This window comes from Corvus kubaryi, unplaced genomic scaffold, assembly GCF_017639235.1.
Source record: "Corvus kubaryi isolate FWS band 111438036 unplaced genomic scaffold, C.kubaryi_AGA036_p1.0 37337, whole genome shotgun sequence".
NCBI classification, from domain to species: Eukaryota; Metazoa; Chordata; class Aves; order Passeriformes; family Corvidae; genus Corvus; species Corvus kubaryi.
In genome coordinates this window covers 608,543-634,795 of record NW_024581110.1, presented here as the reverse complement: position 1 = coordinate 634,795, position 26,253 = coordinate 608,543, and the positions used below count along the sequence as shown (strand labels likewise).

Here is a 26,253-nt window from a genome sequence, read left to right as displayed (position 1 = left end):
CCCATTTCCTTCACTGGCTTTAGGTTCGGCATCTTCTCCCCTCTGCCAGCAGCTCCCCCCTCTCCTCCCTTCTCCTGGCCTTTGCCTCGGGCTCCGAGTCCCAGCTCCCCATCCAGCTGCTCTGCTTGGCCCAGATGTCCGTGGGCTCAGCAGGCACCTTGTCTTCATCTCATTCTCTCCTTCCCACTCCTCTGGTTTGGCTTCTCCTCCATCCTGACTTGGTTTCCATCTGGGCTACGTGAGAGGGTGAAAGAAAAGGGCTCTGTGCTCTCCAGCCTCCCGTGGCTCCCAGCACTGCCAGCTCCAGGGTGGCACGGGTGCTCCTGGTCCCCCTCTCCCACCCTGAGCAGGACCACGGCCACCTGCAGGGTGAGGAGAACACAGATCCCCACGGAGTGCTGTGCTCGAGGGTGATCACCTGCACCTCTTCATCACCGAACGCTGATGTTTTTTCCCTCCCAATCAGTTTTAAGTTCTCAAAGTGGCACAGACCCGAGAGAACTCACAAATTAAGGATCCCTGTCCCTTGCAGTCCTTTTCCAGAATGCCCAGCCTTTCTCAGTTTCAGAAGAGCCCAAAGAGAGCAGGGTGAAGTGTTTTCCCTCAGCTTCAGTGCTTAAAAAACAAAGAAGTAGTTAGCAAAGTAAGTAAATAAAGCAGAGCCCAGTGCACCTGGTGTGGAGCACATCATCCCCAACAAAGTTGTAACTTTGTTCCAACTTCTAAAGTGAGAACTGAGAGCAATCTTATCACGGCAAGTTCTTGGCAAAAAAGAATACAAAAGGGTAGTTTTGATTTTGGCCATAACGATACACATGAGCCCTCAGGCACAAATCCCACATAAATACATGTCTGTGGAAAAGGGAAGAAAATTAAAGCATCTTTCCTCGGCCTAACTCGATGCAAAGCTAAATTTTCTCATGCTGGAGCTAAAGACTGTTGGAAAGGTCTCAGCAGAAGAGCTTTGTGGCCAATTAGCCCAGAGAAAGGAGAGCAGCCCAGGGATTGCACCGGGAGCTGTCGCTTCCCGTTAAAGTCCAGCTGAACCCACAGGTCAGACAAGCCCTGCAAAGTGGAGACCTGGGAGGCTTCCCCCTGCAAAGCTCTCATCCCCAAGGGAGTCAGTGGTCAGGAGGGGGCTTTGCCACCGGTTTCCCTCGGTAGCAAACACGCAAACAAAGCCCTTCAGTTTTATTGAACCCGTGCTGTACAACTCAGCCCTGGGCACTCCGTCTTAATGACCTCGCAGGACGTTGTGTTTTGGTTTATTTTTCATGAGGTAATTGTCATTTGACTTTCTGACAGCTTTTCTTCCCCCTGCCCCCCCCATGAGTTATAGTCAATTAAACTCAGTTTCGCTGTGGCAAAGCTGATCCAGAAGAAGGTTTTTTCCACCCCTGCGTTTGCTTTTCCACCTCTGAAATAGTTTGGAAGTCGGGCAGAAAGTGGCCAAACAAAATATCTTCCTCAGGTTGTTTGCTAAAGCAGGGATTCACCAACTTTTTCTCTATTTTCTAGTTTGTTGTGTGCAGTTCTGTTAAATCTGGCTCGGGCTCTCCTGGCTTTGTGGTGCCTGATGGCATGAGTCGTCACCCAGGGAAACTTTGCTCTGGAAGCTCCAATCCATCTGAAATACACCAGAGGTCTGAGAGTGAATTCTAAACCTGCAGTCCCTGGTTTTCAGATGCCTTCAATCCAGCAGGTCCCTGATTTTAATGAGGCTGAAGTTGGCCGTGATTCTCTTGGGACTTTTGGCCACCAGCATCAACACCTTTGCTTGTTCCTCACGTGGCTTAGGGGACTTCTCTGTTTCTAAATCAACAGATCTGCAATATTGAGGTCCCATTTTGATATTCTGGCTGATGTTTTGTGGGTGATTAAAAGGCTGAAGAGTCAAACAGGGCATTCAACTGCGGCGCTTACACAAGGGGCTGGAGCATTGCTGGCTCCTCCTGCAGTGACCAGAGAGCACTGGGGAGCTGTGGGGGCACTGCCAGCCAGCCCAGAGCCCCAGTGCCCTCTGGCAGTCCCCGTCTCCCTCCTGGATTCCAGCAGCGAGCTGAGGCTCCCAGGGCAGGCGCCTTGGTTAAAATGCCTTCGGTCGGGTTGGGATGAATCCGGCCCTTTGTGCCTTTGTGCGCCGGTGCCAATCCTGTAAATCCTCGCTCACTGAAGGACTTCACTTATGTGAGCAAATATTGCCATTGGGGTCGGCAAGGGAGGACAACTCCTACATTTACAGGGCTTCAGGAGCATTCAAAATGTTGAATAATGCCTATTATTCATTCTAGAAGAGTCACCACCTCCAAACCGATAGGCTTTGCAAAATACACAGCTGGTTGTGTCAGAGTTCGGGGCTTTTAATTACAGAATGCGCCTCTGTTTTATTGCTGGAGAATGGCTCAGCTGGCAGATTGACCCCAAAAGATTGTTTGTTTACCCTTCTCTTTGAAATCTGAAATGAGGGACAAAAAAAACCGTGCAAAGGGCTTGTTTATGTGCTGAGTATGGTCCTGATTTAATGGGAATGCCCCTGGGATAAGTATAAGGGTGGTGGGGGGCTCTGGGAGAGATTCGGGGCTGAATGAGGCAAAAATGGCAAATAAACAAATGGCCCTTGGAAAAAAATATGCAAAAAGACAAGAAAAGAGCAAAAGAATCTGGTTGTGCATACACCTGGCGAGGTTTGCTATTGACTCTGGGCGAGCCAGATTTTGCTCTCTGGATTTTGGCAGGGAGGTGGGCCCGGTTGTTTGTGCTTGACTAGGTGAACATGAACCTCTCTCTGTTCTCCCTCCATGAATCCCGAGCTCCTTCCTTCCCCCTGGCCAACTTTCAATAGGAAGGAAGGACGGGGTTTCCACAAAACGTGGTGAGAGCATCAAGTTCCTCTAGTGGCAAACATGGGCCTGTCTCTCCTCCTGGGCAAGTGAGTCTCCCGATTCCTTGCTGAGGGCTCAGACTGCCAGGCAGTGATGGAGAAAAGAGAAAAAAAGGGAACTTTTCTCTCTTCTGCCCAACTTTTAGGGCTTTGCAGCAATATCACACCCGATCCAAGCTCTGTCCTGTTCTGCCAAGGCACCAAAGCATTTGCATCAGATTTGGCACGGCAGAGTGAATTTTCACAAGACCCACGGGGCAGCTGAGGGTGTTGCTGGTTCCCAGTTAATACTGGCTTAAATGACGACCCCTGCTCACCAAAGCCCTCAGGAGAAGTAGAGCAGGAGGGGATGGGAGCTCTTGGAGCAGCAGAGTCCCTGTTCTGTCCAGCAGCTGCTTTAAGTGTTCAATGCTGATGTTTTAAGAGGAGTTGAGTCTCAGTGGATTAATCCCACTAAACTTTAGATTCTCAAGGTAGCTCACTTAGTGAGCAAACTGGAATAAATGGGGAGACAAAAAATTCTCCTGGGATTGAAGGTTACAGGTGAAGTCAGTCACCCTCCAGGTAACTCAGGTAATTAGTCCCTGCAGTGCTGGCAGGTGTGGGGAAGGGTGGCAGATGTAGAGCACCTGGAGCACATTTAGCTGGTCTGAAACACCCAAAGGGTGAAGTTCTCTGGTCTGGGAGAGAGGGTGCAGGCTCTGAGAGGTGAGGTTTTGGTTTTGCCTGTGCATTGATGAGAAAATACTTGTTGGGATTTGTTCAGACTTCCATCCCTGGTCCTCTGAGAAGTGGAGCCCTCTCTGTTCCAACAGCAAAATGAAAGTAGGAACTCTCAGAAAGCAGATTTTCTCCAGAGAAAAATGTGTGTGTGCAGTCCCACGTGTTGGTTCTGGGACAAGCCTGGGAGAAGTGAGAGGTTGTTGACAGGAGATATTTTTCTCGTGGAGCGTTCTAGGGAAAGGCCCATCTGGAGTGGTCAGTGAACTGAGGGACGACTGGAGTTCCTGCAAGCTGGATTTCCCCCCCCCCTTCCCGCCTGCCTTGGGTTTAATAACCACTATCCCCTCTCTCCCAGGCCGTGCCTTGGACTCGTGGTGACCCCGTTGTGTTTCCTCCCTTTCAGATCACGCAGCTGAAGATCGAGAACAACCCCTTTGCCAAAGGCTTCCGCGGCAGCGACGACATGGAGCTGCACAGGATGTCCAGGATGCAGAGGTAACGCTTGTCACCCTCGTGGGGACCCTCCCAGGGCCCCCAGAGCCACCTGGCCTTTGCTTGGCGTGTCCCTCGTGGCTTGGCCTGAGCCAGGACATGGTGCCACTCCCTGCCTTGGTGTCTGCGTGGGGGTTTTACATCAGCTTGGTGTTCACATCCCAGCACAGGGGGCCAAAATCCTGCACCTTCTGCTCCCAGGGGAATTCCTTAATTGCTGGGTGGCAGAGGTAGGACCTCACCTGTGGGATGCTGTCCTGGCCACAGGGACTTTGCGTTTCTTTTAGACACGTCCCTATCCAGAACAACCTTTAGCGTTGTGCTAAACTCTCGTCTCTGAGGCTGCACGTGGACTTAGACCCGTTAAAAACTTGGATTAGCTGGGAGAAGCTTCGGCCATGTTAAAAACTTGGATTAGCTGGGAGCAGCTCTGGCCACCGGGCTACTGTGGAAGAATCCCTGAGTGTTCCTTTCTCCCAGGTGCTTTAATGACAAAGCTCCCAGCCTTGTTTTGGGAGTAGGTTTTTTAAGGATGCTCCAGCTACCTCTGGAGATGGTGGTGGAGCCTCCTGTGATGTGTTGTTGCTGGCTCTGGAGGGGCTTTGGCAGGAGGGGATTGTTTGCCTGCTTGGTTCTGGATGTGCAGAGCAGGAGCAGAGGTGTGGTGGTTTCAGGTTGAAGAAGGAAACGTTAGAAACTGTTGGGATCTCCAGGGCCAGGTGGCTGAGGAGACCTTTTCGAATCTCAGGTTTGGCTGCAAGTACTTAAGCTGAAAACCAAGCCTAAATCTTGTTTGGAGATCCTGTTTAACGTCCTCTTCTAAATGTCAGGTCCTGCTGGAATTAACTTCATGCTTTTCCCTTCCCTTGGAACTTTGTCTGTGTGTCAAGAGGCTTCCTGGTGCAAATGTTTTGCAGGAATGGTGCCATACCCACGATTCTCACTAGGACAGACGGAAATTCTCAACACAGCATTTTCCAGAAGGGGAGGAGCCACTGGGATCCTTTTTTCTCTGGCTCCTGCTGGAGGGACCTGCTTTGGGACCTTCTGATGGGAGGGTTTTTCCCACTGCCCACCCAGGAGCCAGATGTAGGTGGTCACTTCTGGTGGCTGTAGCTGCAGACCTGAGCGTGGCTCTCCGTAGCCAGGAAAATGGTGCTGTCAGGCACTAAATAACTCCTGCAACCCTGCAAACAAGCCCAGAACCCTCCTCAAGCTGGGCAGATGTCCTCCTGTGTACAAACATGTTGAGGCTCAGCCCCAGGAAAGCCAAGAGATACATGTAAAAAAGGTACATGTGACGCTTCATCTGCTCTGCCTAAATCATCTCCGTGGGCTCCTGAATGTGCCCTGTGTTCCCCGCCTGCCCTTTCCAACAGATCCTGGCACGATCTGCCAATATTTATTTATTTATGGCAGCGCTACCACTTGAAATAACTCCCCCCACCCCGTGCCAGTCTCCCGACTTCTGCTGGAACTTGAGTGATGATGTCCCCGTCCCGCCTCCCCCCCCACCATTCTTTTTGCTGCCAAACCACTCTTTCATTCCAGTCCCTGGAAAGATTTGACGGTTTGGATTCATTTTTTGGAGCAGGAGGGAGGAGGTGGAACAGGGAGGACCCCTAGGAAGGGCTCGGTGCCACGCGAAGAGCACGGCATCGAGCCACGCTGAGCCCGCGCTAAAAACCGCTTGGCATTTTTATGCAGGGGCTGCGGTCGATGATCCGGGGAGCAGAAACACTTGGAATATATAAATGCACCCACTCAGGCCTGGCAGGGCTGGAAGGGTTAAAAATCGTTGCCTTTACAGGATAATTTGTGATGTTCATGTTAATAACTCAGCAGAGGAATGGCTGTGTGCCTTTACAAAGATGGCATTTTTTAAGGGAGGGCAGGATAAGATGATTATAGTAAAATAAAGACCCATTTAAGGTTGCAAATATGGACCCACCTTTGTGGGTTTTTTATGTAGATGTATGAATATATCCAAAATTATATATGAAAATATATAAACCCGTGTATAAAATCAGCTATATGTATAAATAAATTGTAGCTATAAAAAATAGGTTGTGTCTATGAGATAAAGAACCATTCAGGATTGAGAATGTTGCAGAACTATGCCCTGCCTTTTGTGGGTTTCTATAGATTTAACATATAAATACATATTAAAACGTCACTAAATTGACATATTATATATTTTAATATATAAATGTACGTTTATGACGTTGTTTCCCAGCGATGGACCCGTCAGTCCATCCCAGTTTTAGGGGAATGATGTCCATTTATGCTCTTGGAGAACATGGTGGGATGGATTTTTAGTGCTGTTGGCTCACGATGGAAAAAGTAGCTGGAAAAACCCCCCATTTTCATAACCGTGCAGAGCCTTTTGTACCCGAAACTGCTGACCTGACATTCACCACGGCTTCGAGTCCCTCCCTCTCCACGGCTTTCTCCTTTCCCAGGCCTCCCATATTGGTTTTTCCCCTCTTATTTCCCAGAAAAAAAAAATAATAAGGCTGTCCAGGTAGAAGAAATTCACTCAGGAGTGGTGTTCAGCCTTTCAGCAGCAGATGATTCCACTGGAAAGAGGAGCCACGAGCTCCAGAGAGATTCAGGTTCCAGTGAATGTTCATTTTCACCTTTCCTCCTGCTGCCTTTCCCTCCTGAAGCACAAAGTGCCTTCAGCAGCTTCTTTGGTAGGATGGGCCCTCTGGCAAGAAGAGCTTTGTCAAAGTTTTCAAGTTCCTGAGCATGAGATTGAGTTTGGGATTTTCTTGATTAGGGAAAAAACCCCAAAAACATTGAAAAGAAAGGAAGAGGCATAGAGGGATACGAGCTTTACTGCATGGCCCTGTGGTCATGCTGCAGTGGAAAAGGAGAAATCAGGTAAATCTGAGGTGTTTGTAGTGCTGGGAAGTTTGGGTGAGGTGTTCCTTTTGGATCTCTTGCCCTTCTGTGCTGTAAAAAATCTTTTGTCTTCACTTGGGGCTTCTGCCTGTGCTGAGGGGAATTTGGTGTGGAGTGCAGGACCAAACACGTGGTGCGAACCCACAGAGGGTGACGCTCGTGCAGACAAGATCTGCAGTGTAGGGCTCTGCCCTCCAAATTCTCCACCCGTGAGAGTCCAAATAGAGCTGTGCTGATAAATCATGGGGTGATTGGGGCTTGCATGCAACTCACAGCTTCCATTACATCAATTTCTGTCATCTGCGACTGCCAGAGAACAGCGGGGGAGAAGAGTTTGTGGATCTGGAGCACGGAGGGAGCAATTCTGGTCAACCCTGAAACCAATTCTTGCTGCCCATCTGCAGCTCCCATTGTCTGTGGTGGTTCTTATGGGGACTGAGGTGCTTCTGGAGTGTCAGGGCCTGGTTATTTTGTGCTCAAATTAATGCAGTTTAGCCCTTGAAGCTTCTTATTGGGAAGGCTTTTGAGGGGGATGCTGATGCCATGGAATGATGCTCTTGGCTCCCTCGATGGGCTCTCTGAGCCACTTGAAAAGTGATAAAAAAGTCCAGAACGCTCCACGTGACAGGGAGGAGTGACAGCAGAGTCTGACGCTGGGGCTGCGTTTTCTCCGTCAAAGATCACGAGCCACAGTTTTCTGCCTTTGGCACTAATCCACAGCAATCTTCTTGGCTCCAAAGGAGTTATTCCAAAGATTCCCATGTGTCATTGGGAACAGAAACAGGGCCAGCACAGAGGACACAAAATCAGTGCCATGAGTCAGAGCTGACGTGACAGAGGTGACAGCACGTTTTGGGGTGCCAAATGAGAAATGGGTGAGCCTCTGGGCTCCGAAGGGATTGTGTTCCCCAGCATTCCAGCCTGGGAATGCCAGGGAATTCAGTTCAAATGCTGCACTCAGGCACCAGGCTGACCTGTGCGCCTCGGTCTCGGACTGCTGCAAACGGCCTCGTCCTTCTCGTGTCTTCTCATTGCATCTTTAATCCACTTCCATTTCCCAGGTTCTGTCACTGAGACCTCCCAAGAGTCTCCCTCTGTCTGAAGCATTTTCAGTGTGAGGCTTGGAGCTGTTACATCTGCTGGGGAGCGGATGCTTTCCTCCAGCACACACCCCCAGGAAATCTTCCTGCTCAAAGCCCCAGTGGAACCTGCAGGCTTGAGATGTCTTCAGTAGAACTTGATGGAATTCAGATGAAATCCAAAAGGAAGCTGTGCAGACCTCACTTGTTCACACCACTTTTGAAGTGAGAAAGCCACTCAGGAAACACAGGGTAGCTGCAGTTTCTGTCACTGCCCCTCCTTTGGGGGATCTGCCCAGCAGGATTTGATCAGCAGAAGCTCAGCCCAGCACGAAGGGATGCAGGTGCTGCCTCCAGCCCACATCCATCCTCCAGCTCCTCTTGCGTTCCTCTTACTCCAGCATATTTTTCTGGAGAATTTTACCTTTTTATTTGCCTGCTGATGAGAGCTCTTGATCTCTGCCTGGTTGTTTTCCTCGCTGGTTCTTGGGTTTGTTGCAGTGATTTTGGGCTGCGCTGCTCAGAGGAGTTGGTAACAGACCACAGGATCATCGTGGAATGGGTTGTGCTGAAGGCGCCTTAAAGCTCATCCCATCCCACCCCTGCCATGGGCAGGGACACCTCCCATTGTCCCAGGCTGCTCCCAGCCCCATCCAACCTGGCCTTGGGCACTGCCAGGGATCCAGGGGCAGCCCCAGCTGCTCTGGGCACCCTGTGCCAGGGCCTCCCCACCCTCCCAGGGATGGATTTTTTTCTAATATCCAATCTAAACCTATTCTCTGTCTGTGTGAAGCCATTTCCCCTTCGCCTGTCACTCCAGGCCCTTGTAAACATTCTTCCTCCAACTTTCTTGTGGGTCACCCTGAAACCTCTTTTCCAGAGAGAAATTCCAATCCCAGCTCTCGCAGCCTTTCCTCCCAGCAGAGCTGCTCCATCCCTCTGACCATCCTGGTGCCTCCTCTGGCCTCACTCCAGCAGCTCCAGGTCCTTCCTGTGCTGGGCTCAGGGCTGGGGCAGCTCTGCAGGTGGGGTCTCACCTGAGGGGGCACAGGGGCAGAATCCCCCCCTTCCTGCTGCCCACGGTGCTGGGGATGCAGCCCGGGACATGGGAGGTTTTTTGGGTGCTGGGGCATGTCCAGCTCTCCCCCACAGCAGCCCCAAGCCCTTCTCCCCAGGGCTGCTCCATCTGTTCACCCCCAGCCTGGGTTGATCCCAAGATTGCCCCAACCCCGGTGCAGCACCAGCACCTGGCCTTGTTAAACTGCCCGAGATTCCCGTGCGGGGCTGTGGGACCCCTCGGGTCCTGGCAGGAAGCTCAGGGCATTTGCTGCGTTGGAGGAGGGTGGGGCAGAGAACAGAGCCCCGTATTCCTCGGTGGCCACTTGGACTTGTGTTACTGGGATATCCTTCTCTGCGGGGCTGCTCCGCGCTCCCCACGCAGACAGGGGCCGTGTTTCATCAGAGGCTGAGACTGCAGGAAGCACTCAGCAATTCCTCTCCTACCACGTCCTTTCCTGCTGTAGTTTATCCACTTCCAGACAGCCTCTTGAGAGTGGCTCGATTTTATTTCAGTGTGCTGGAAATCAGCTGAAATGAATGCACGCTGACAATTGGTTTTGGTTTGGTTTTTTTTCCTGGGAGATGGGCTGTTTATTCCAGCCACTTTTTTTCCCCCCCTTCTTCCTTTTGCTGTGCCTGTTATGGCTGACTTCCACTTCTTCCCTCCTCCTGAGCCTCAGCAGGAAGGACAACAATTGGTGGTGTGGGAAATATAAACCCCAAAGCCATTGAGTTGTGTTTGCACATCTGGACTTGGGGGTTGATTCTGTGCTGGATAGAGGGGACAGCACGGATAGGGTGACAAACATTTGTGCTTTTGTTGTGACTGCCCGAGGAGGAGGAGTTAAAACTTCCTGGAAATTTGGGAAGAGTGGAGGGGAATCCCTGTGTTCAACCTTGGGTCAGGTTTTAGACTAAGATTTGATATTGTGAACAGGATTTAGGCAGCTCAGGGGCTTCCAAGGGTGCTGTAAAAACATGGGAAGGAAATCCTTTTCCATGCCATGATTCACCTTGACCTCCAACAGATCCTTGGGATCTGATATTTAATAAGCCTTTTGAAGCCTTGTTATCGTGAGCTAGAGCAGCCCTGGAAAGCCTCGAGGTATGCAGGGTTTTGTTGCAGAAATATCAAGAACATCTTCTAAAATAACTTGTTTAGGGCCGGTAGGGGTTGGATGCTCCAATGCAGGAGCTTCCTGGCTCTAAACTGTGGATTTTTGCAGAGGTTTTTAACCAGGCTTTTGTCTGGCAGCTGCATTTGCTCTGCCTTGGCTGGTACATCAGGAAACTTCAGGTCTGCACATGAAAATACACGGAAAATGATTAGAGTGTAGTAGTAAGCAAGAAAGTGAACTGGGTGTTGCTCTGGGAAGGTCTGTATTCATCATTTTTTCAGCTATTATTAGTCCGCAGTGGGCAACAAGGTTTCCGGTTCTGAGATTGCAAAATCACCTTGAATTTGCTCCTTTGGGCTCTTTGCTGGCCACGAGTTTGTGGCAAAAGTGACCTTACAAAACTCTGGAGGCTGTCGTGGTGAGAGCGTCGCTTGGCCAGGGAAAGGGGAAGTTGTCAGGAGAGAAAATGAGACTGAGCTCCTAATTCCACCTGGCAGAGGTGGGATTTGGGATTTGGAACTGCAGGAGGGATTCACTTGTCAGGGCCCATCTGTAGGATTGGGGTTTTATGATGAATTTTAAGTGGAACGGGGGTGCTATTGGGAAGGCTCTGCAGAGCTGGTGTCTGACCCTGTGGGTTTGGGAAGCCCCCTGGCCAGGTGGGAGATAAGAACAGAGTCCCGACTTCAGCACCGATGGTCTTGGGCCTCATCCCCGATTTCTCTCCCAAAGTTTCAACAAAACTTTAAACCAAACCTTTTTGTTTAACAAAACAAAAAAAATCAAAATATTGCAGAGCCCCGTGTGTGACTCCTCCCTGCTCCCTTCTGCTATTTTAATACAGCAACTAAATATTCATTATTAGCCTCCAACAGATTTTAAATAGACCAATGACAGGTTTCTCCTTGTAAACTCTTTTCCCAAACAACTTTTTTTAAAAACTTCTTCTAATTTTGCAAATTTCAATGCAAAAAAAGAAAGTTTTACATGGGGGTGTTAATAGGCTAACTCATGTTGTGGCCCAGGAGCAATGACCTCCTCCTTGCTGTGTGGACAATTTCCTACATTGCTTAAGTCGAGCTTTAATGCTTTTTTTCCCCCCCTTTTTACTTTGCTACAGGTTTTTTTTGGACACCAAAATTTCTGGACATGACAGAAACCTTTCATTCTGTTAAACTGTAGCTCAGGATTACAACCGCTCTTTTGGGAATAGTGATTTTTAGGAGAAAAAAAAAAGAATTTGATCCCTTTTAGTTTGTCCTTCAGGCTTTAAAAATGATAGTTGTGCGCTCTACATATTGAGTGGGCTGAGGAAAAAATATAAATAATTTGAGGTGATTGTTGCTTTAGAAGATACCAAAGATTGATTTCAGCTCAGCTCCTCTAAGGAGGAATATGTCAAATTATGGAGGTAACGGCCTTTGTGAGTTGAAAAACGTCAAAGTGAAAGAAAGGGAATATTTGAGATATTTAGTGAGAAAATACTTTCCTTCGTCTCCCTCCTCCAATAGCTGATTTTTTGGAAAAAACAGCACCCAACGTGTTTTGACTGAAATGGAAACGCTTCAGTCTGGAGAGCTGTTACTGCGATAGCTCCTGGGAATTGCTGTTTGCAAACCTGGTGACTCCAACCTGTTCCCTCTCCTGCAGAACTCCCAGCTCCTGCTGTGTCCCACAGAGCACCACAGCCCTCTCTTACCTCCAGGGAGATTGTCCTATTCCCTGGGAAATGCAGCCTGGAAGGAACTGGGCACCCGACACCCCCCCATGATCCGGCACTTGGGGTAAAAATACAGACAAAGAGCTCCTTCGTGGCGAGAGAGGAGCTGAGCTTCACCTCGGACATCAGCAGGAGCTCCTTCACTGAAAGGGTGGCCAGGCATTGGAAGGGGCTGCCCATGGAGGTGGTGGAATCCCCACCCTGGAGCTGTCCAAGGAATGACTGGACATGGCACTCAGTGCTCTGGTTCACTTGACAATGTGTTGGTCAAAAACCTTGGAGGTCTCTTTTGACCTTCACCATTGAAAATATTCTTTAATCAAGGAAAAAAATCCCTAATTGGGTTGTTAATTTTTTCCTGCTCTCAGCTCTCCATTGAAAGAGAGAAAATGCTGGTTTGGGTGAGAAGTACCTGGGGTGGGGATGGCTCCTCAGCATTTGTGTGGGGCTTGGCACAGCGAGGGTCTGACCTTTATGGGGTCCCTCTGAGAATTTATGGTCAGAAACCCCCACAGAGATCTCATCCCATGCTCCAGAGACATCCCCTGAAAATGGTCATAGAATCGCAAGGTTTCTCCACCATGGCCAAATCTACCAGTAACAACTGTCCTTAAGTGTCACACGGCCTGGCACCATGCCATGGCACGTCCCTCCTTCTCCTCCACCCCAGCTCTGGGTACCCACTGGAAACAAAATGAGGCTCTGTGGTTTTTTGGGAATTGGATGTTGGCTGTGTGGGGCTGAGAGAGATGAACCCAGCCCATCCAGGCAGCCTCTCCCCAGGAAGGAGAGCTGAGGGCACATCCAGGCGTGGCCCCCTCGTGGATGTCTCCCTGGAAGGGAAGCAAGGTGGGGCTGCAGCTTAGGGCTGTGGTGTTGGTACCATTTCCTCGAGGACCACGGGGGGAAGGTGGAGCAGGCAGCTCAAAACCATGGCCTGGGAGGGCTGGGAGATCCCTTAGAACCCAGGAGATCTGAGGGTCATCCCTGAGGTTTGATGGCCCCAGCTCCTGACCTTCCCCGGAAGGCACCCAAGCTGCCCTCCAGCAAGAGACCCCGATGGCATGAAGCGCTGGATGTCAGGCAGGTGCTCTGAATCCCACCACGCATCCTGACAGCCGCTGCTGCCTTCAACATCCAGGGGATAAACCTCTGCTTCCTCTGGTCCATCTCTCTCTTGTTCCTCGTGCACAGCCTGGATTTTAGTTCTGAGAAAATGCTGCTTCAGGGGCTGAAACCCCACCTTTGGAACAGGCTCTCCTTGGCAAGCCCCCAGTGCCCGGGGTTTGGAAAGCTTTCAGGGCCCAGCCAGAGTCACATTTCTTTGGGTTTGAGCTCCTGGGTGAATTTCCCATCCATTCCAGCTCGGTTGCTGGTGTTTCTGGCAGCCACCACTGCAGTGGTTTGGATGAAAGCTCCCTGCTGGGGCAGGTTTATGTAATTGTTATTGTTAAATTTCGTAAATAAGTTCTGAGTTCTACGGCAATGGGTCCTGTCTGAGGGGTGTAACTGGAGCTTCAGGCTCCTCCTCTGCATGGAAGTGGCCAGGTGAGCCTGTGGATGGGATTTAAGGAGCTGTCCTTGCTCCAGCACGATGATTTTGGACACTTGAGGGGGGCACCTCAAAGCCAGCTTGGTCCAATGGTTGCAGCCTCAGAGGAGAAAACCTGTGCTGCAATCAGCACTTTGTGGCTGCTCTGAGCCGGGTGACACTTTGGGGTGCTGTACTACCTGATCTTTGTGCATTTTAGCAAGTCTTTGGGTTCAGGAGGAGACTTGTGCCTCACCTGAAGTGTCTGAGCTCCCCTATTCAGCTTCAGTTCTCCCTGCAGAGCAGGAATCATCTTCGGGGTTGCCACATTGCCGATGTGTTTGGAGAAACGCCTCCAAAAAATATTGTAGGGTCTTTGAGGAGAGAGGATTTCCAGCCTGTGTTGGGAAAGCATCCCAACTTCCAACCAGATCTGGGAGCAAGGGAACAGTGCAGGCCTTCCCTCCCATCCTGGCTCTGCTGAGGCTCTGGTGTGTATCAAATCTCGGTGATTTATTTGTTTCTCTTTTCTGGGCTTGCTCTGTAGTGCAGGGATCCCCCATCCACGACAACCAGGCTGACAGACTCCAGGGAAAAGGAATGGGAACAACCACCATAAGGGAAAAAAAGTAGACCTAAATATTTAATTCACTTCCAAGTGAGCTTGGCAGAAATGAGGTTTTTATTTACATGTGTGTGCATATTGCAGATCCATTATAAATAGTATATAGCTTATAACTGCTACAATGTGGAAATATAAATCTTCTTTATTTTGCTAAAACTGCATTTATCTATTTCATGTGTGGGTATAAAACAGCAGTGGTGGAAAAGGCATGACTTTAAGGCGACTAAAGGAAAGGGAGTAACAAGTGCATGGATGAAGTGTGACGGGGCTGCAGCCTCCTGGGAGGGATGTCTGCGTTTCCCTGAAAGCCTAAACAAACTCCGTGACACTAATGTGCTGCCCTCATTTATGAATCCTCTGATCTATTTATTAATTGATTGCTTTGCTGACTTGTTTTTCATTTTGTTTTTTGTTGTTTCTTTGCCTGTAGTAAAGAGTACCCGGTTGTTCCCAGGAGCACAGTGAGACAAAAGGTGTCCTCGAATCACAGCCCCTTCAGCGGCGAGACCAGGGTCCTTTCTGCCTCCTCCAACCTGGGCTCCCAGTACCAGTGTGAGAACGGGGTGTCCAGCACCTCCCAGGACCTGCTGCCGCCTGCCAACCCCTACCCCATCTCCCAGGAGCACGGCCAGATCTACCACTGCACCAAGAGAAAAGGTCAGAGCTTGGCTGCTCCCTGTTTGCCCCCTCCTAACGTGACTGTCAGCCTTGTTTCCCGATGTTTCCCCTCGGACAGCCCCAGGGACAACTGTCTTTGTGGATGGAAAAACATCAACGTGAAAGAAAGGGAATATTTTAGGTATTTAGTGAGAAAATACTTTCCTTCATCTCCCGCCTCCAATAGTTGATTTTTTTGGCAAAAACAGCACTCAAAAAGTGCTGCTGGAGGATGAGAGAGGGATGAGGCTTGTGGGCAGCTCCCCCAGGCTGAGTGAGACTCCTCTCACCTACAATCCCATTTCTGGCAGGCTGGGAATGAGCTGCTTGGGAGCGGGCAGTGCCTTTCACCCAGGGTGAATCCACATTTGGAAAGATAGCTGGTGCTGGAGATAAAGATGACTTATCTGCACCCTCAGACAGGGTTAATCTCCAGCTGGAGATACCCTGACAGTTTGCATTTTGCCCAGTTTTTGGCTCAGGGCTGTCTCACAGCTGGGAGGCAGTTTTCTGTCTGCAGAAATGTTCGGGCTGATGAAGGGGGCCTGGGGTTGGAAACCAGGATATCCACTTTCTTTCCCTTCTGCTGCGACTGACCTGCTCTGACAGAGCTGCAGGGATCAAACTGGGAGGGCTTTCCACTGACTGCTCAGCTCGTCCTGGCGTGAAGAGCCCCTGATAGTGATGGGATAATTGTTCTGGGCAGGAGCAAGTGGCTCCTGCTCTCTGCCTTCCTCTCCCAAAGCAGTGGGAACGCTTAGATGCAGCACCACTTGTAGGACTGAGATAGCAAAAGCTTTAGGTCAGTTCTACTTGGAAAAAAATAGGGGATTTCCAGGGCTGGATGCAACAAGGGGTGGGCAGGAGCTGGTTTGTGCCGACCCCATTCCCTTTGTCAGGATTTACTCCGTGGAAAAGCTACCAGAAGGCAGCAAACACGGTGGCGTTGAGTGCACCAGGAATTTGTCCCCACAGCAGATCCCTTCCCACTTCCCTGCACGGCCCTGTCAGTCAGATACGTCATTATTTTTAGCAACATAACCCCTGGAGCACTGGGATGTACAGACAGTCGAAGGTGGGGAACACTGGGAAGTGCTGGCAGAGGAGGCGGGAGGGCACTGGAATTCTCTCCCACTCCTTGGCGAATCCCTGGACGTTGTAGGAGTACGTGTGTCGTGTACAGGTATGCAAAGTGAAAAAAGCTGAGGAATCTCAATATTTTCCTGAGACTGAGGTGATCAGTGGAAAACAGGTGGCATCTTCTGTCCCCTGCAGCTGACCAGGTGACTGTGCTCACATAGAATGTGCCAGAGCTGGGACTGGAAATGGGGATGCTGGCCTCGAGCTGGCTGTATGGCAGGGAATAAGGAGATTGTGGCATCCCAAAGTGTCCCCCAGGTCAGGGGTGGGGCGTGTGGCCTCTTTTACCCCTGGGCTGCTGTGGGTGTGAGGTGCTGGGGTGCCGCAAAGTCCCATTACTGGTGACGGAAGGTCCCAGCCTGTGATCCCTGCTTGGTGCTGGGAGCTGCAGCTCCTGGGAGTCCTTCCTCAGCTCCTCTGTCCTGGGAGCTGAGCTTTCCCCTCTCCTCTTCCCCCTTTTGCCGAAACTAACCAAACCAAGCTGGTCCAAATGGCAGCCAGCCCTTGGGACGATCCCTGACTGCTGCGTGTCCCTGCCCCGCGGGGCAATTCATCATTCGCCTCCGCATTGTACCGCGATAAGGAATCAGCAGAGCTTTCCTTCCAGTTTTGGGATTCCCGCTAAGTTGTGTCTCCATGGGTGGTTTCCCTCAATCCCCCAATTATCTCACTTCCTCTTATTGTCACAAAAGGCACGACTATCTGCCCTGGACTGAAGCTCCCCGGCCCCTTTGGCCTGCGCGGCCCTCGCGACAGCGCAGGGACGGCCGAGGGAGCCTTGTCTGCAGGGCCGATGGCCCCTCATTATCTCAGCCATGGCTGCAGTGGCACAAGCAGTTAAGGGCCTTTTATCAAAGCCGCCAAATGCTTTAATCAAAGAGGAGCAGTGTCCTGCCCGATAGCACCGGCTTCTTCCGCGGGTTGGGTGTCCCCGAGCCTCTGCTTCCCTCCCTGCGCCTTTTGCTCTCCCCTCCCCGTGCCTTGGGTAAATCGAAAACAGCCAGCAGGGCTTACAGGAAAGAAGCACAAAGTTAATGGGATCCAGAGAGCCAGCCCGAGCTGCTGAGCAGCCCTTTGCAAAGTGAAATTAATTAAAAGGAAAAAAAATCAATTTGCTAGAGACGAGCAATTTGGTTGGGATAAATCAGAGCGTGATCCAAGGTTTCATGTCACTGAGCACGGAACCTCCTTCCAGCACCAGCAAGGATCTTTGTTGGACACAGGAAAAGAATCCTCTGTATAGTATTCCTCTTTTTTTGCTGTTCCAGCCTCTCATTTCTGCGTTTTCCCTCACAGTTCTCCTGCTTTCCTACACTTCTGCTGAACAGTTACCAAGCCTCACCACCTCAGAAAACCCTAAAGCAGGAGTGTGTTTGCTCCTATTGCCCCTCTGTCCATTTTCTGCACTGGAAATCTCATTGATTGTGTTGGATTATCCACTCCCCAAGCATTGACTCCTCCTCAGGCAGTTCAGGATTTATCTCAAGCAGATTATTTCCTTTCCCAGGGCTGTGGTTATGGATAAGTGCCCTCGGGGGCAGAGGGCACTTCAGCTGGGTTTCAGACCAGCTGCTGTCTGCATCTTCTGGGATGAATTCCACCACTGTTTTCCAAGCCAGTCTCCTTCAGGAGCTTTGACATCTCCTGATGTTTCTCTGCATCCTTTTCAATCAGGGCTAAGCCTTGGGTTAGGCTCAGCTAGGAGCAGCTCTGTGTTCACCCAACTCAAAGGAACCTTGTTCAACTTCTGCTTCCCTGGTGACCTAAGACAAGGATTATTCTCTGTGGTTGGCAGTGTTGTTCTTAGCTGTCAAGGCAAGATGGATTCAGTGTGGAGATCTGATATGGAATCACATTAGGGGAGAGCAGCAGGGCTGCCAGGGGTTGTTATCTCTGAAGGCTTCAGGGAGGTGATGCTCTCCTGGCTGAGGAGGGAAGGAAGGACACATCCCAGAGCTCCCAATCTGGTAATTCCCAGTGTGCAGGTGGGAGGACGGGGTCACAGCATTGGGAATGACCCCAGTGTGCTGCAATGGGATTGCTGCTCCAGGCGTGGGGAATGGCAGGGATTGTCCTGCCTTGTATCCCAGCCCCACACTGGGATTGCTGATGGCATGTGGCAGTCACTGGTCCTGAGAGGACCCTCCCACCCTGTATCTCACCGAGGAGTGGCTGCAGTTCTTGATGTGGACTTTTAGGCTGACACAAAGAGCAGCTGGAGCTTTGTCTTTTTTCTGGTTGTTCTCCACCTCTCCCTGTCCCATTGTTGTGCTTGGAGAAGCCCAGAAGGCCTCAGCAGCAGGCAGCTTGCCTTGTGTCTTTCATTTAGCCCCACATCCCAGTTAGGATACTGGGGCTTGTTTTCCCTTGTATTATCCTGTCTCTCAGACATCCTGTGGACTACACAGCCATCCCTCTAAACCTCTGCTCCCTCCCAGCCTTACACAATCCCAACCACTTGGCAGATTTCTGGGATGCTTGCAATGCTGAACAGGAGGCAACTGGAACAGCCTCTCCCTGGGGAGGTCATAAAAGTTGTCAAGTTGGCACTCTGAGGGAGAAGAAGGACGTGGCAGAATCCACTGGCTCCAACCAGCGAGGACCATGTCCTTCAGGCCCCTAACTTGGACATAACCCTGGGGAAGGATTTATCTTCCATCTCCTTCCTGCTCTGATGAGCTCGGTGCAGCTACAGGGATGCCCTTCCACCTCCTCCTCAAGAACAGGCATCTCTTTGTTGAACTGACTTCTCCCACATCCCACCCAGCTTTGTTTTTCACTCAAAGAGTCTGCAGGACAAAATTCAGGCGTGGGGTGTCTCCTTGGAGGACACGCTGCTCATCCTGCCGACGGTTGGCGACGCAATGAGTTGGCCAAGGCTCGAGCTGCTCTGCAGCTGGAGAGATGCAGTGGAGCCCAGAGCAGGGTGGCTGCGGGACACCGAGGGTGAGGAAGGGACTCCCTGTGCAGGGAGGAGATGTTCAGGGGGCTGGGATGCACCCAGGATTTGCTGGGCAGCCACACTCCTGTGGCACTGTGGTTTCAGCTGCTTCATATCCCTGAGGAGGAAAGGCTGAGGGAGCTGGGCCAGCCGTGACAGAGAGGGGACCCCATCAGTGTGCGTCAGTGCCTGCAGGGAGGTGCAGCGGATGGAGCAGGCTCTGTGGTGTCCAGCCACAGGACAACGGGCAGGAACTGCTGCCTGGGAGCTTCCACCTGACCATGAGGAAGAACTTTCCTGTCACCAAGCACCAGTCAGGCTGCCCAGGAGGGTGTGGAGTCTCCTCACTGGAGATATTCCAGAATTTTCTGGACACAGTCCGGTGCCCGGTGCTCTGGGATGGCCCTGCTGGAGCAGGGAGCTTGGGCCAGATAACCCACTGTGCTCCCTTCAGCCTGCCCCATCCTGTGATCCACTCTGCTGCCAGAGGTGCCTCTGCAGGCAGTGCTGGCACCGTGCTGCCTGTGGAAAAGATTCCAGCTTTTGGGGGTTGGATGGTCCCTGCCCCACAGCCCTGTCGTGTTCCAGTACAACACGGCCACATCACAAACAGCGCAATAGCTGGAATGACTGGCGTGCCTTAGGTTCCGTGCCCTAGGATTTAGGACTTGTTTGCCCTTTAGAGATGTTCATTTTGACTGAATTTTACTTGTTCTTTCCTTCTTGGACAACCTTTGTCGCTCTTGCACCCTGGTATTGGCTCTTCAGGCTCGTGCCAGATCCATGCTGGAATCCAGACTGGGTAAAACAACAGAGTTAGTGACAATCACCCATCGTGTCTCCCTCACAAAGTTGGGATGAGCCTCCCTCCCGTAATGCCCTGGAAGTGTGGGGGAGCTCTGAAAACCAAAGCAGTCGTGTCCCGTTCTTCATTGTTTTCCATCCTGGGGAGCTGAGTGCCGTGGGTGAAAAGGAGCTCTCCTGATTTACACCAGGGGGACAGGAGGGCCCAGTGCACCCTGAAGTCCACAGACTTTCCATGTTTGCATTTCATTCTACACGGCCCCGATCTCGGAATTGGGAAAATTCCATTTAAAAAGCCATTTGTGTGGTATTTACAGCCCAGCTGGAAGCAGTAAATACCGGAAATCTTGGAAGAGCTCTCGCTCAGGCTCCTTCATTCGATAGATCATCAAATTCCTTGTGAGGGAGCCAGTTTCCACCCCATTCTTCAGGCTCCGTTTTCCTTGGATTCGCTTCGGAGCAGCTTCTCCCCGGCACTGGCAGCTTCCCCTGCTTGGCAGCACCTCCCGCTTCCTGAGGCTTGTGCAGGATCGAGGGGCTGCTCCCCGAGCTGATCACCACCCTTGGCTTCCAAGAATAGCCACAACAGTGGGGGATGGTCAGGACAGCTCCCAGGATGGCCAAAACTCCCCTGAGGGCTCAGGAGCACCTGGAAAAGGACAAGGAGCATCAGGGAATCAAACCCTGAGCAGGCAGTTCAGTGTCTCCTGTGTCCTGCTTGTGTTGATAGGAGGAGGCAAGAGGACCTTGAGGGACAGGATTGTGGCCTTGAGCTGCACTGTCCAGGCTCCAGAGCCCGTGGGATGAGTTGAAACTGCAACATTTGGCATTGCATGAGAGATTTGTTTGTCTTGTGCTCCTTTTGTCGCTGACGATGTCCCTTTTCCACCCCTTGACCTGCTCCACACCCCCTGGGGAAGCTCTTCAGCTGCTCTGTGCTGGCTCTGGTCTCCTCCGTGAGGAGCGGTGGGACAGGACCAGAGGGCCTGGCCCGGTGTGAATCCCTCAGCCAGCACCAGCTGAGGCTCTCTGGTCTGCACCATCCCACCTCAGGATGCACGTGGACCATTCTCTCCCCTCTCCAGCACTTTGAGGCTCCATATACGGGAAAATCACTGGGAAGGGGGGCAGGAGGACAGGCAGAAGCTGTTAGGGCAGGCTGTGATCTTTTGTTAGTGCCTAGGTCCTGTTTGGAGATGGGAACAAGGTCCTTACACACCTTAAAATCCCTTTCCACGCAAAACATCGGTGAGCTTGGTTCTAGAGGGGCCAGCAGAGCAGTCCTGAGAGCTTACAGAAGGACAGAGGGCACCCATGGGGCTTGCACTGAAATCCTGGCTGGCTTTGTTTTTCCCTCTTCACCTGTGCTGGATTCTGGAAGTGGTTCCGCGACGCTGCGGTTCTGCCCGGCTGGGCTGCGGCAGGCAGAGAAATGTCTGGGCTAAATGGAAAAATCAGCAAGCTCAGGTTGTAAGTCAGGCAGTTTTACACAACGGAAAAACAGAGTTTGACTGGTTTGTGTTGTATATTTAAAAAAATCAAAATAAAATAAACAGTCAAACCCCAAGCCAATGATTTCTGGTGCCAGCAGAGTGATGCGGTTTAATGCTGAAAACTTTATTAGCAGAACAATGCTGCATTTTACAAGACATTGTTTTTCCACCCCAGTGCTCTTATTACTCAGCGGTGGGTTAGGAATCCAAACTTTTTACACTGTCCATAAAAGCTCCGGCTCAGGCTGTTCTTCCAGATGTCCCTCCTGTCATGGAGCTGAGATCAGGGGAAGGTTGGACCTGTGTCTCCAGCTTTTGGCTTTCGGGGGGCTCCATCCTCTCCCCTGCTCCTACACACCATGGACCTGAGCAGGGCTAAGGAGGGTGACACGTTCCTGCATCCCCCTGCTTACTGTCCCAGCTGGTTTTAAAAACGGGATGGAATTGCTCATTTATCCCATCCTGCTTTTACAGGGAAGGCAGAGGAGGAACTCGATTATCAGGGTCTGTGTTGCTGAGGTGAAGGAGCCAGGCTTTGACGTTGTCAGGAGGAAAGGAATGGGACTGTGCCTTTGCAGCTGAGTTTATGGTATTACCAAGCCAAAGGCCCCTGGGGGGAATGTCCCCACGCTGTCCCTCAGTACCTGCTCTTTGGGGGACTGTCGGACCAAGATGAACAGCAGCAGCTGGTCCAGCTGGACTTGGAAGAGCCCTGGGTGGGAATAATGGGTTGTTTTGCATGCAGAGAGGGTGCAGCTTCCAGGGGTGCCCTCGGGGCTGGTCACAGCAATAAGGGTTATGTGCAGGCGTGTGTTCAGAAGAAACAAAAGGTGCCCGCGCTGCCCACCTGCCCCTCCTGAAGGTGTGACATGAGCATTCCCCTCCGAGCAGCCTGGCAGCAACATCTTGTGGGGCAGCTGCACTCAATCCTCCTCTCTGTGAAACTGGGGTTTTTTATCTCCTTTGTATTTCGGGGGTGAAAAAAATTACAGCTCAAAAAATTGTAAAGGGTAATTTGTTCCAAATTTCTTTCAAATCTGACCCTGCTAAAAGGGTGCAGCCAGGAGGGCTCTAACCAAGTGGGATGTTTTCCTGCCTGCACCAGAAATCTTGCTTTTGAAGCAGCAGCAAAGTTAATCCGTGTCAGAACAAGCTCCCCTTCCCTTGCCACGCTGTCCTTAAAATCTCTTAGCGAAGTGCTCGTCCCTGGGAATGTTGCCATCCATTCCAGCGGAGCTGGATTTCATTTGATGACCCTGCGAATGAATAAATAAGTGCACATTCATTTAGTCATTTGGCTTCACCCTGGAGATTTCACCTAAATTATTTATCTTCTTCCCTCTGCTGGCCTGGGGATGCTGCAGGAAACAAAGGGCTCTGCAAGATGGGCCTTGTTGTTTCTAGCTGTGAAATTTACTTTTCTCCTTTGTTCCCCTTGGCTCCAGCACACGGCCCTGTGTGGATTTATGTGCCCACAGCCCCGTGCGGATTTGTGTGCCCAGCTGCCTTGGCACAGCTGAAGGCTGGGACTGTCAAACTCCAAATCTGATTGTCCCAACCGTGCCATCGCTGGTGCTCTCCTGGGAGGATTTTTATTGTGATCTCCTTTTTTGTCTCTTTTTCTCGTGGAAGTGTTTTGTTGTAAAGGATTTGAGTTGCCAGCACTAGCTCTGAGCCTCCTGGCTGGGAGTGGGGACCCTGGAAGGTGCCGAGGTCACAGGCAGATGTTATTCCTCGGGTCAAAGTGGCAGCGGGAAGGAGATGGGGAGTGTGTGGTGGGATCACCAGGCAAGATAAACCTCAGGATCCCTCCAGCATCTCGATTTTCCTCCCAGAGCTCCTGGCTAATCCCTTCCCCACTCCAGCAGAGAGGGCCAAGTGCAAGGCTTGTTTTCCACAGGATAGGTTGAGATCTGTTCCGAGGAATTGGTGGGGATTTACACTGAGGGCTGTGTCGGGCTGTCCTTGGTAAAACCAGGACAGCTCAGCTGCGGGCACGTTATCCTTGGTGGCTACCAGGACTTTTCTCTCCCAGCAGATGAGGAATGTTCCACCACCGAGCATCCCTACAAGAAGCCCTACATGGAAACCTCTCCAGCAGATGAGGACCCTTTCTACAGGTCCAGCTACCCGCAGCAGCAGGGACTGAACACGTCGTACAGGACTGAGTCGGCGCAGCGCCAGGCCTGCATGTACGCCAGCTCGGCGCCGCCCACGGAGCCCGTGCCCAGCCTGGAGGACATCAGCTGTAACACGTGGCCCAGCGTGCCCTCGTACAGCAGTTGCACAGTGTCTGCCATGCAGCCCATGGACAGGTTACCCTACCAGCATTTCTCTGCCCACTTCACCTCGGGGCCGCTCATGCCCCGCCTGGGCAGTGTGGCCAACCACACGTCGCCCCAAATCGCCGACACCCACAGCATGTTCCAGCACCAAAGCTCTCACCAGCCCATCGTGAGGCAGTGTGGACCTCAAACGGGCATCCAGTCCCCTCCCAGCAGCCTCCAGCCGGCGGAATTCCTGTATTCCCACGGCGTGCCTCGAACCCTGTCGCCCCACCAGTACCACTCGGTGCACGGCGTGGGGATGGTGCCAGAGTGGAGCGAGAACAGCTAACCAGGGGGGCAGGGAAGCGCCGGAGCCACGGGAGAATCCGAGAAAACGGGAGAGGGAAGAGGAAAAGGATTCCCCTGTTGATAACAAAGCATTCTGCAAGACTCCTTGAGGGGAATGTTCACCGCTAGCACTCGAGGGGGACGGACATTGACTGAAACCGCGGCTGGAAGCCATCGGCCTCCGTGTGACTTGCCCCCACCCCCCTTTTGTTTTCTTTTGTTTCAAAAGAAAAGCCAACAGCCCAGCACACTTCTTCCCCTCCTCGGTCCCACCCAGTCTGTGTTGCTGCCACCACCCTCGTCCCCCCCTGCCCTTCTGCTCTTTTTGTTCTCCAAGGGACACCAAAGTCCTGCTGCCTTCCTCACCACGGTCAGAATGCTTGAACGAGAACAATTAGGATGTTACTTTTTTTTTTTTTTGTGGTGTTGATGTTGACAATGTTATATAATAAATAATAATATATATATTTTTTCTTTCCATTTTCTCAGAAAAAAAAAAAAAAGAAAAAGACACCAGCCCTTTTTACCAAGGGTGGATTTTAGAGTGGTGTTTCTCTTTTTTTTTTTTCATTAGTGTTATCTTTATTCCTTTTCAACAGAAAGAGGTACTGAGAACCCCCAAATAAAGAAATCCAGTACCTGCCTTGCCCAGGCATTGTGCCAAGATTGCTCCCACAGGGAGCTGTGTCCTTACAAATTCCTGCAAAATTCTCTCCAGGATCCATCCCATAAACCATCCCCCCATCTCCTTTCCCACTTGTAATTCTCTCACTCCTCTTCCTTTCCCCTCTCCTGGTCTTTCCTGGTCCCTCAGCTGTCTCTGACGGAAGCGTGGGGTTATTTCCAAGCTTGCAAACATCCACAGCTCGACTCCTGCTGGATTTTTAGTGTCGTGTGGACAGCCAGGCTCTGAGCCAGCTGCCACGGGGAGAGAGGGGGAGAGGGTGCAGACACTGAGAGGAAAAAGTTTGCTCACAAAAATGACGATGATGACGCTTGTTTGCGATCCAGGGCTTTCATTTTCTCCCGTGTTCCTTTGCTTCCTCTCCAAAAGGAAAGGAAACAAAGAGGGATATCAGTGTGGGTATGTGAAGCAAGATATTAAATAAATGTGCTTAAAAGGGGCAGAAAATGATCCTGAGAGGCTGGGAGTGGTGGAGGCAAAAAGAGAAGGAAAAGCAAATATGTGCAAGGAAAAATGTCTACTGCGGAGTATTTCAGGTGTAAAATTTCCTGGTCCTATTTATTTATATGTGGGAGTTCCAATAACTCCGAGGATGTCACAAAAGCAGCTGATTCCAAGAGGTTCAAATTTTTATTGAAATGGAAGTTTGCTTTCTTTTCTTCTTTTTTTTTTTTCTCTCCAAGCTGTGCACACTCTATATAATTTACATATATTTTTAATTAAAAGTAATTCTAATTAACTAAAGAGGTATACCTGCGTGTCAGCCGCTGGGAAAGGGGTGGGAATGTGTGGAAATGCTGGTGTGGGAGGGAATCGAGACGGGCATCCAAAGCCATGGAGCTGAGGAGACAAAACAATCCCTACCTAGCTACGCTCTCCCGTTTTTGTGTGCCAATTTATGGCTGACAAACACCACACACTCCCAAGGGCAAGGGAGCACCCACCTATTTTTTAATGCATTTTTGGGTTTGGGGTGGTTTTACTTGATTTTTTTCCTACTTGATACCTTTAATTTAATTTTCACTCTTTTCTGCCGTAGCAGAGGAGGTGCAACATCCCAGGGGGGAAGGAAGGGATGGGCTGAGCTTGGGCTGAGCTTGGGGCTGTGGCCTTGGCTGCTCCAGACCTGCCTGGGTCTCCCAGGGCCGTGCTCTCCTGGGGTCACCTTCCCATCAAGGAAGATTTAGAAGTGACCTTCGTGGGTGCTGGGGTGGCACTGGGAAGCTCCAGTGAGGTGGAACTCCGCCCTGTTCCCATGGAAGTGGGGTTGGTGGGAAGGGTTTGGCCCAGGGGAGGTGTGGGGTTGTGTCCCAGCCTTGGCAAAGGATGGGAGATGCTTTGGGAAGCGGAAGCCAGGTGGGAAAATGGGCTCCAGGGGAATGAGGAGATGGCAGCTGGGAAGCCCGGCGGGAAGGGTGGCTCTGTGGGGCTGCTGAGCCAGGACCACCTCAGGAAGAGCATGGAAGGAGCTGAGGAGGTGTCCCCAGCCTGTCCCACATGGCAGGGACACCGAGGGCCGCCCTGCAAAGGCACAGAAAGGCAGCAGGAGCAGCAGGGTCACTCCACGGTGATATTCCCACCCTGCTGTCCCAAGGACCTGTGGGACAGAGTCTTCTGGCTCCAATAAAACTTCCTTCTTTCAGATGTCTCTGCTTTTACTGCCTCGTGCTTGCAGAACATTTCACAGTTGTTGGGTGTGACACAGCCAAAATGTGCTGCTGGAGCTCGCTCTGGGTATCCACAAGGTTTGTGGGCAGAAGGAGACGCAGGCACCGCGTGTGGG

General features: G+C 51.3%; 1 protein-coding gene across 1 annotated transcript in view; it reads left to right on the top strand.

The window, feature by feature from the left end:
- The window catches only part of TBX5 (T-box transcription factor 5), a 39,612-nt gene extending 14,666 nt beyond the window's left edge, over positions 1–24,946 (top strand). Inside the window, exons 7-9 of the mRNA XM_042031116.1 lie at positions 4,008–4,099; positions 14,566–14,792; positions 23,209–24,946. Coding sequence (XP_041887050.1) covers positions 4,008–4,099; positions 14,566–14,792; positions 23,209–23,786 — 897 coding nt within the window. The 3' untranslated portion in view covers positions 23,787–24,946. The remainder of the gene's footprint in view (positions 1–4,007; positions 4,100–14,565; positions 14,793–23,208) is intronic.
- Positions 24,947–26,253: the final 1,307 nt, after the last annotated feature.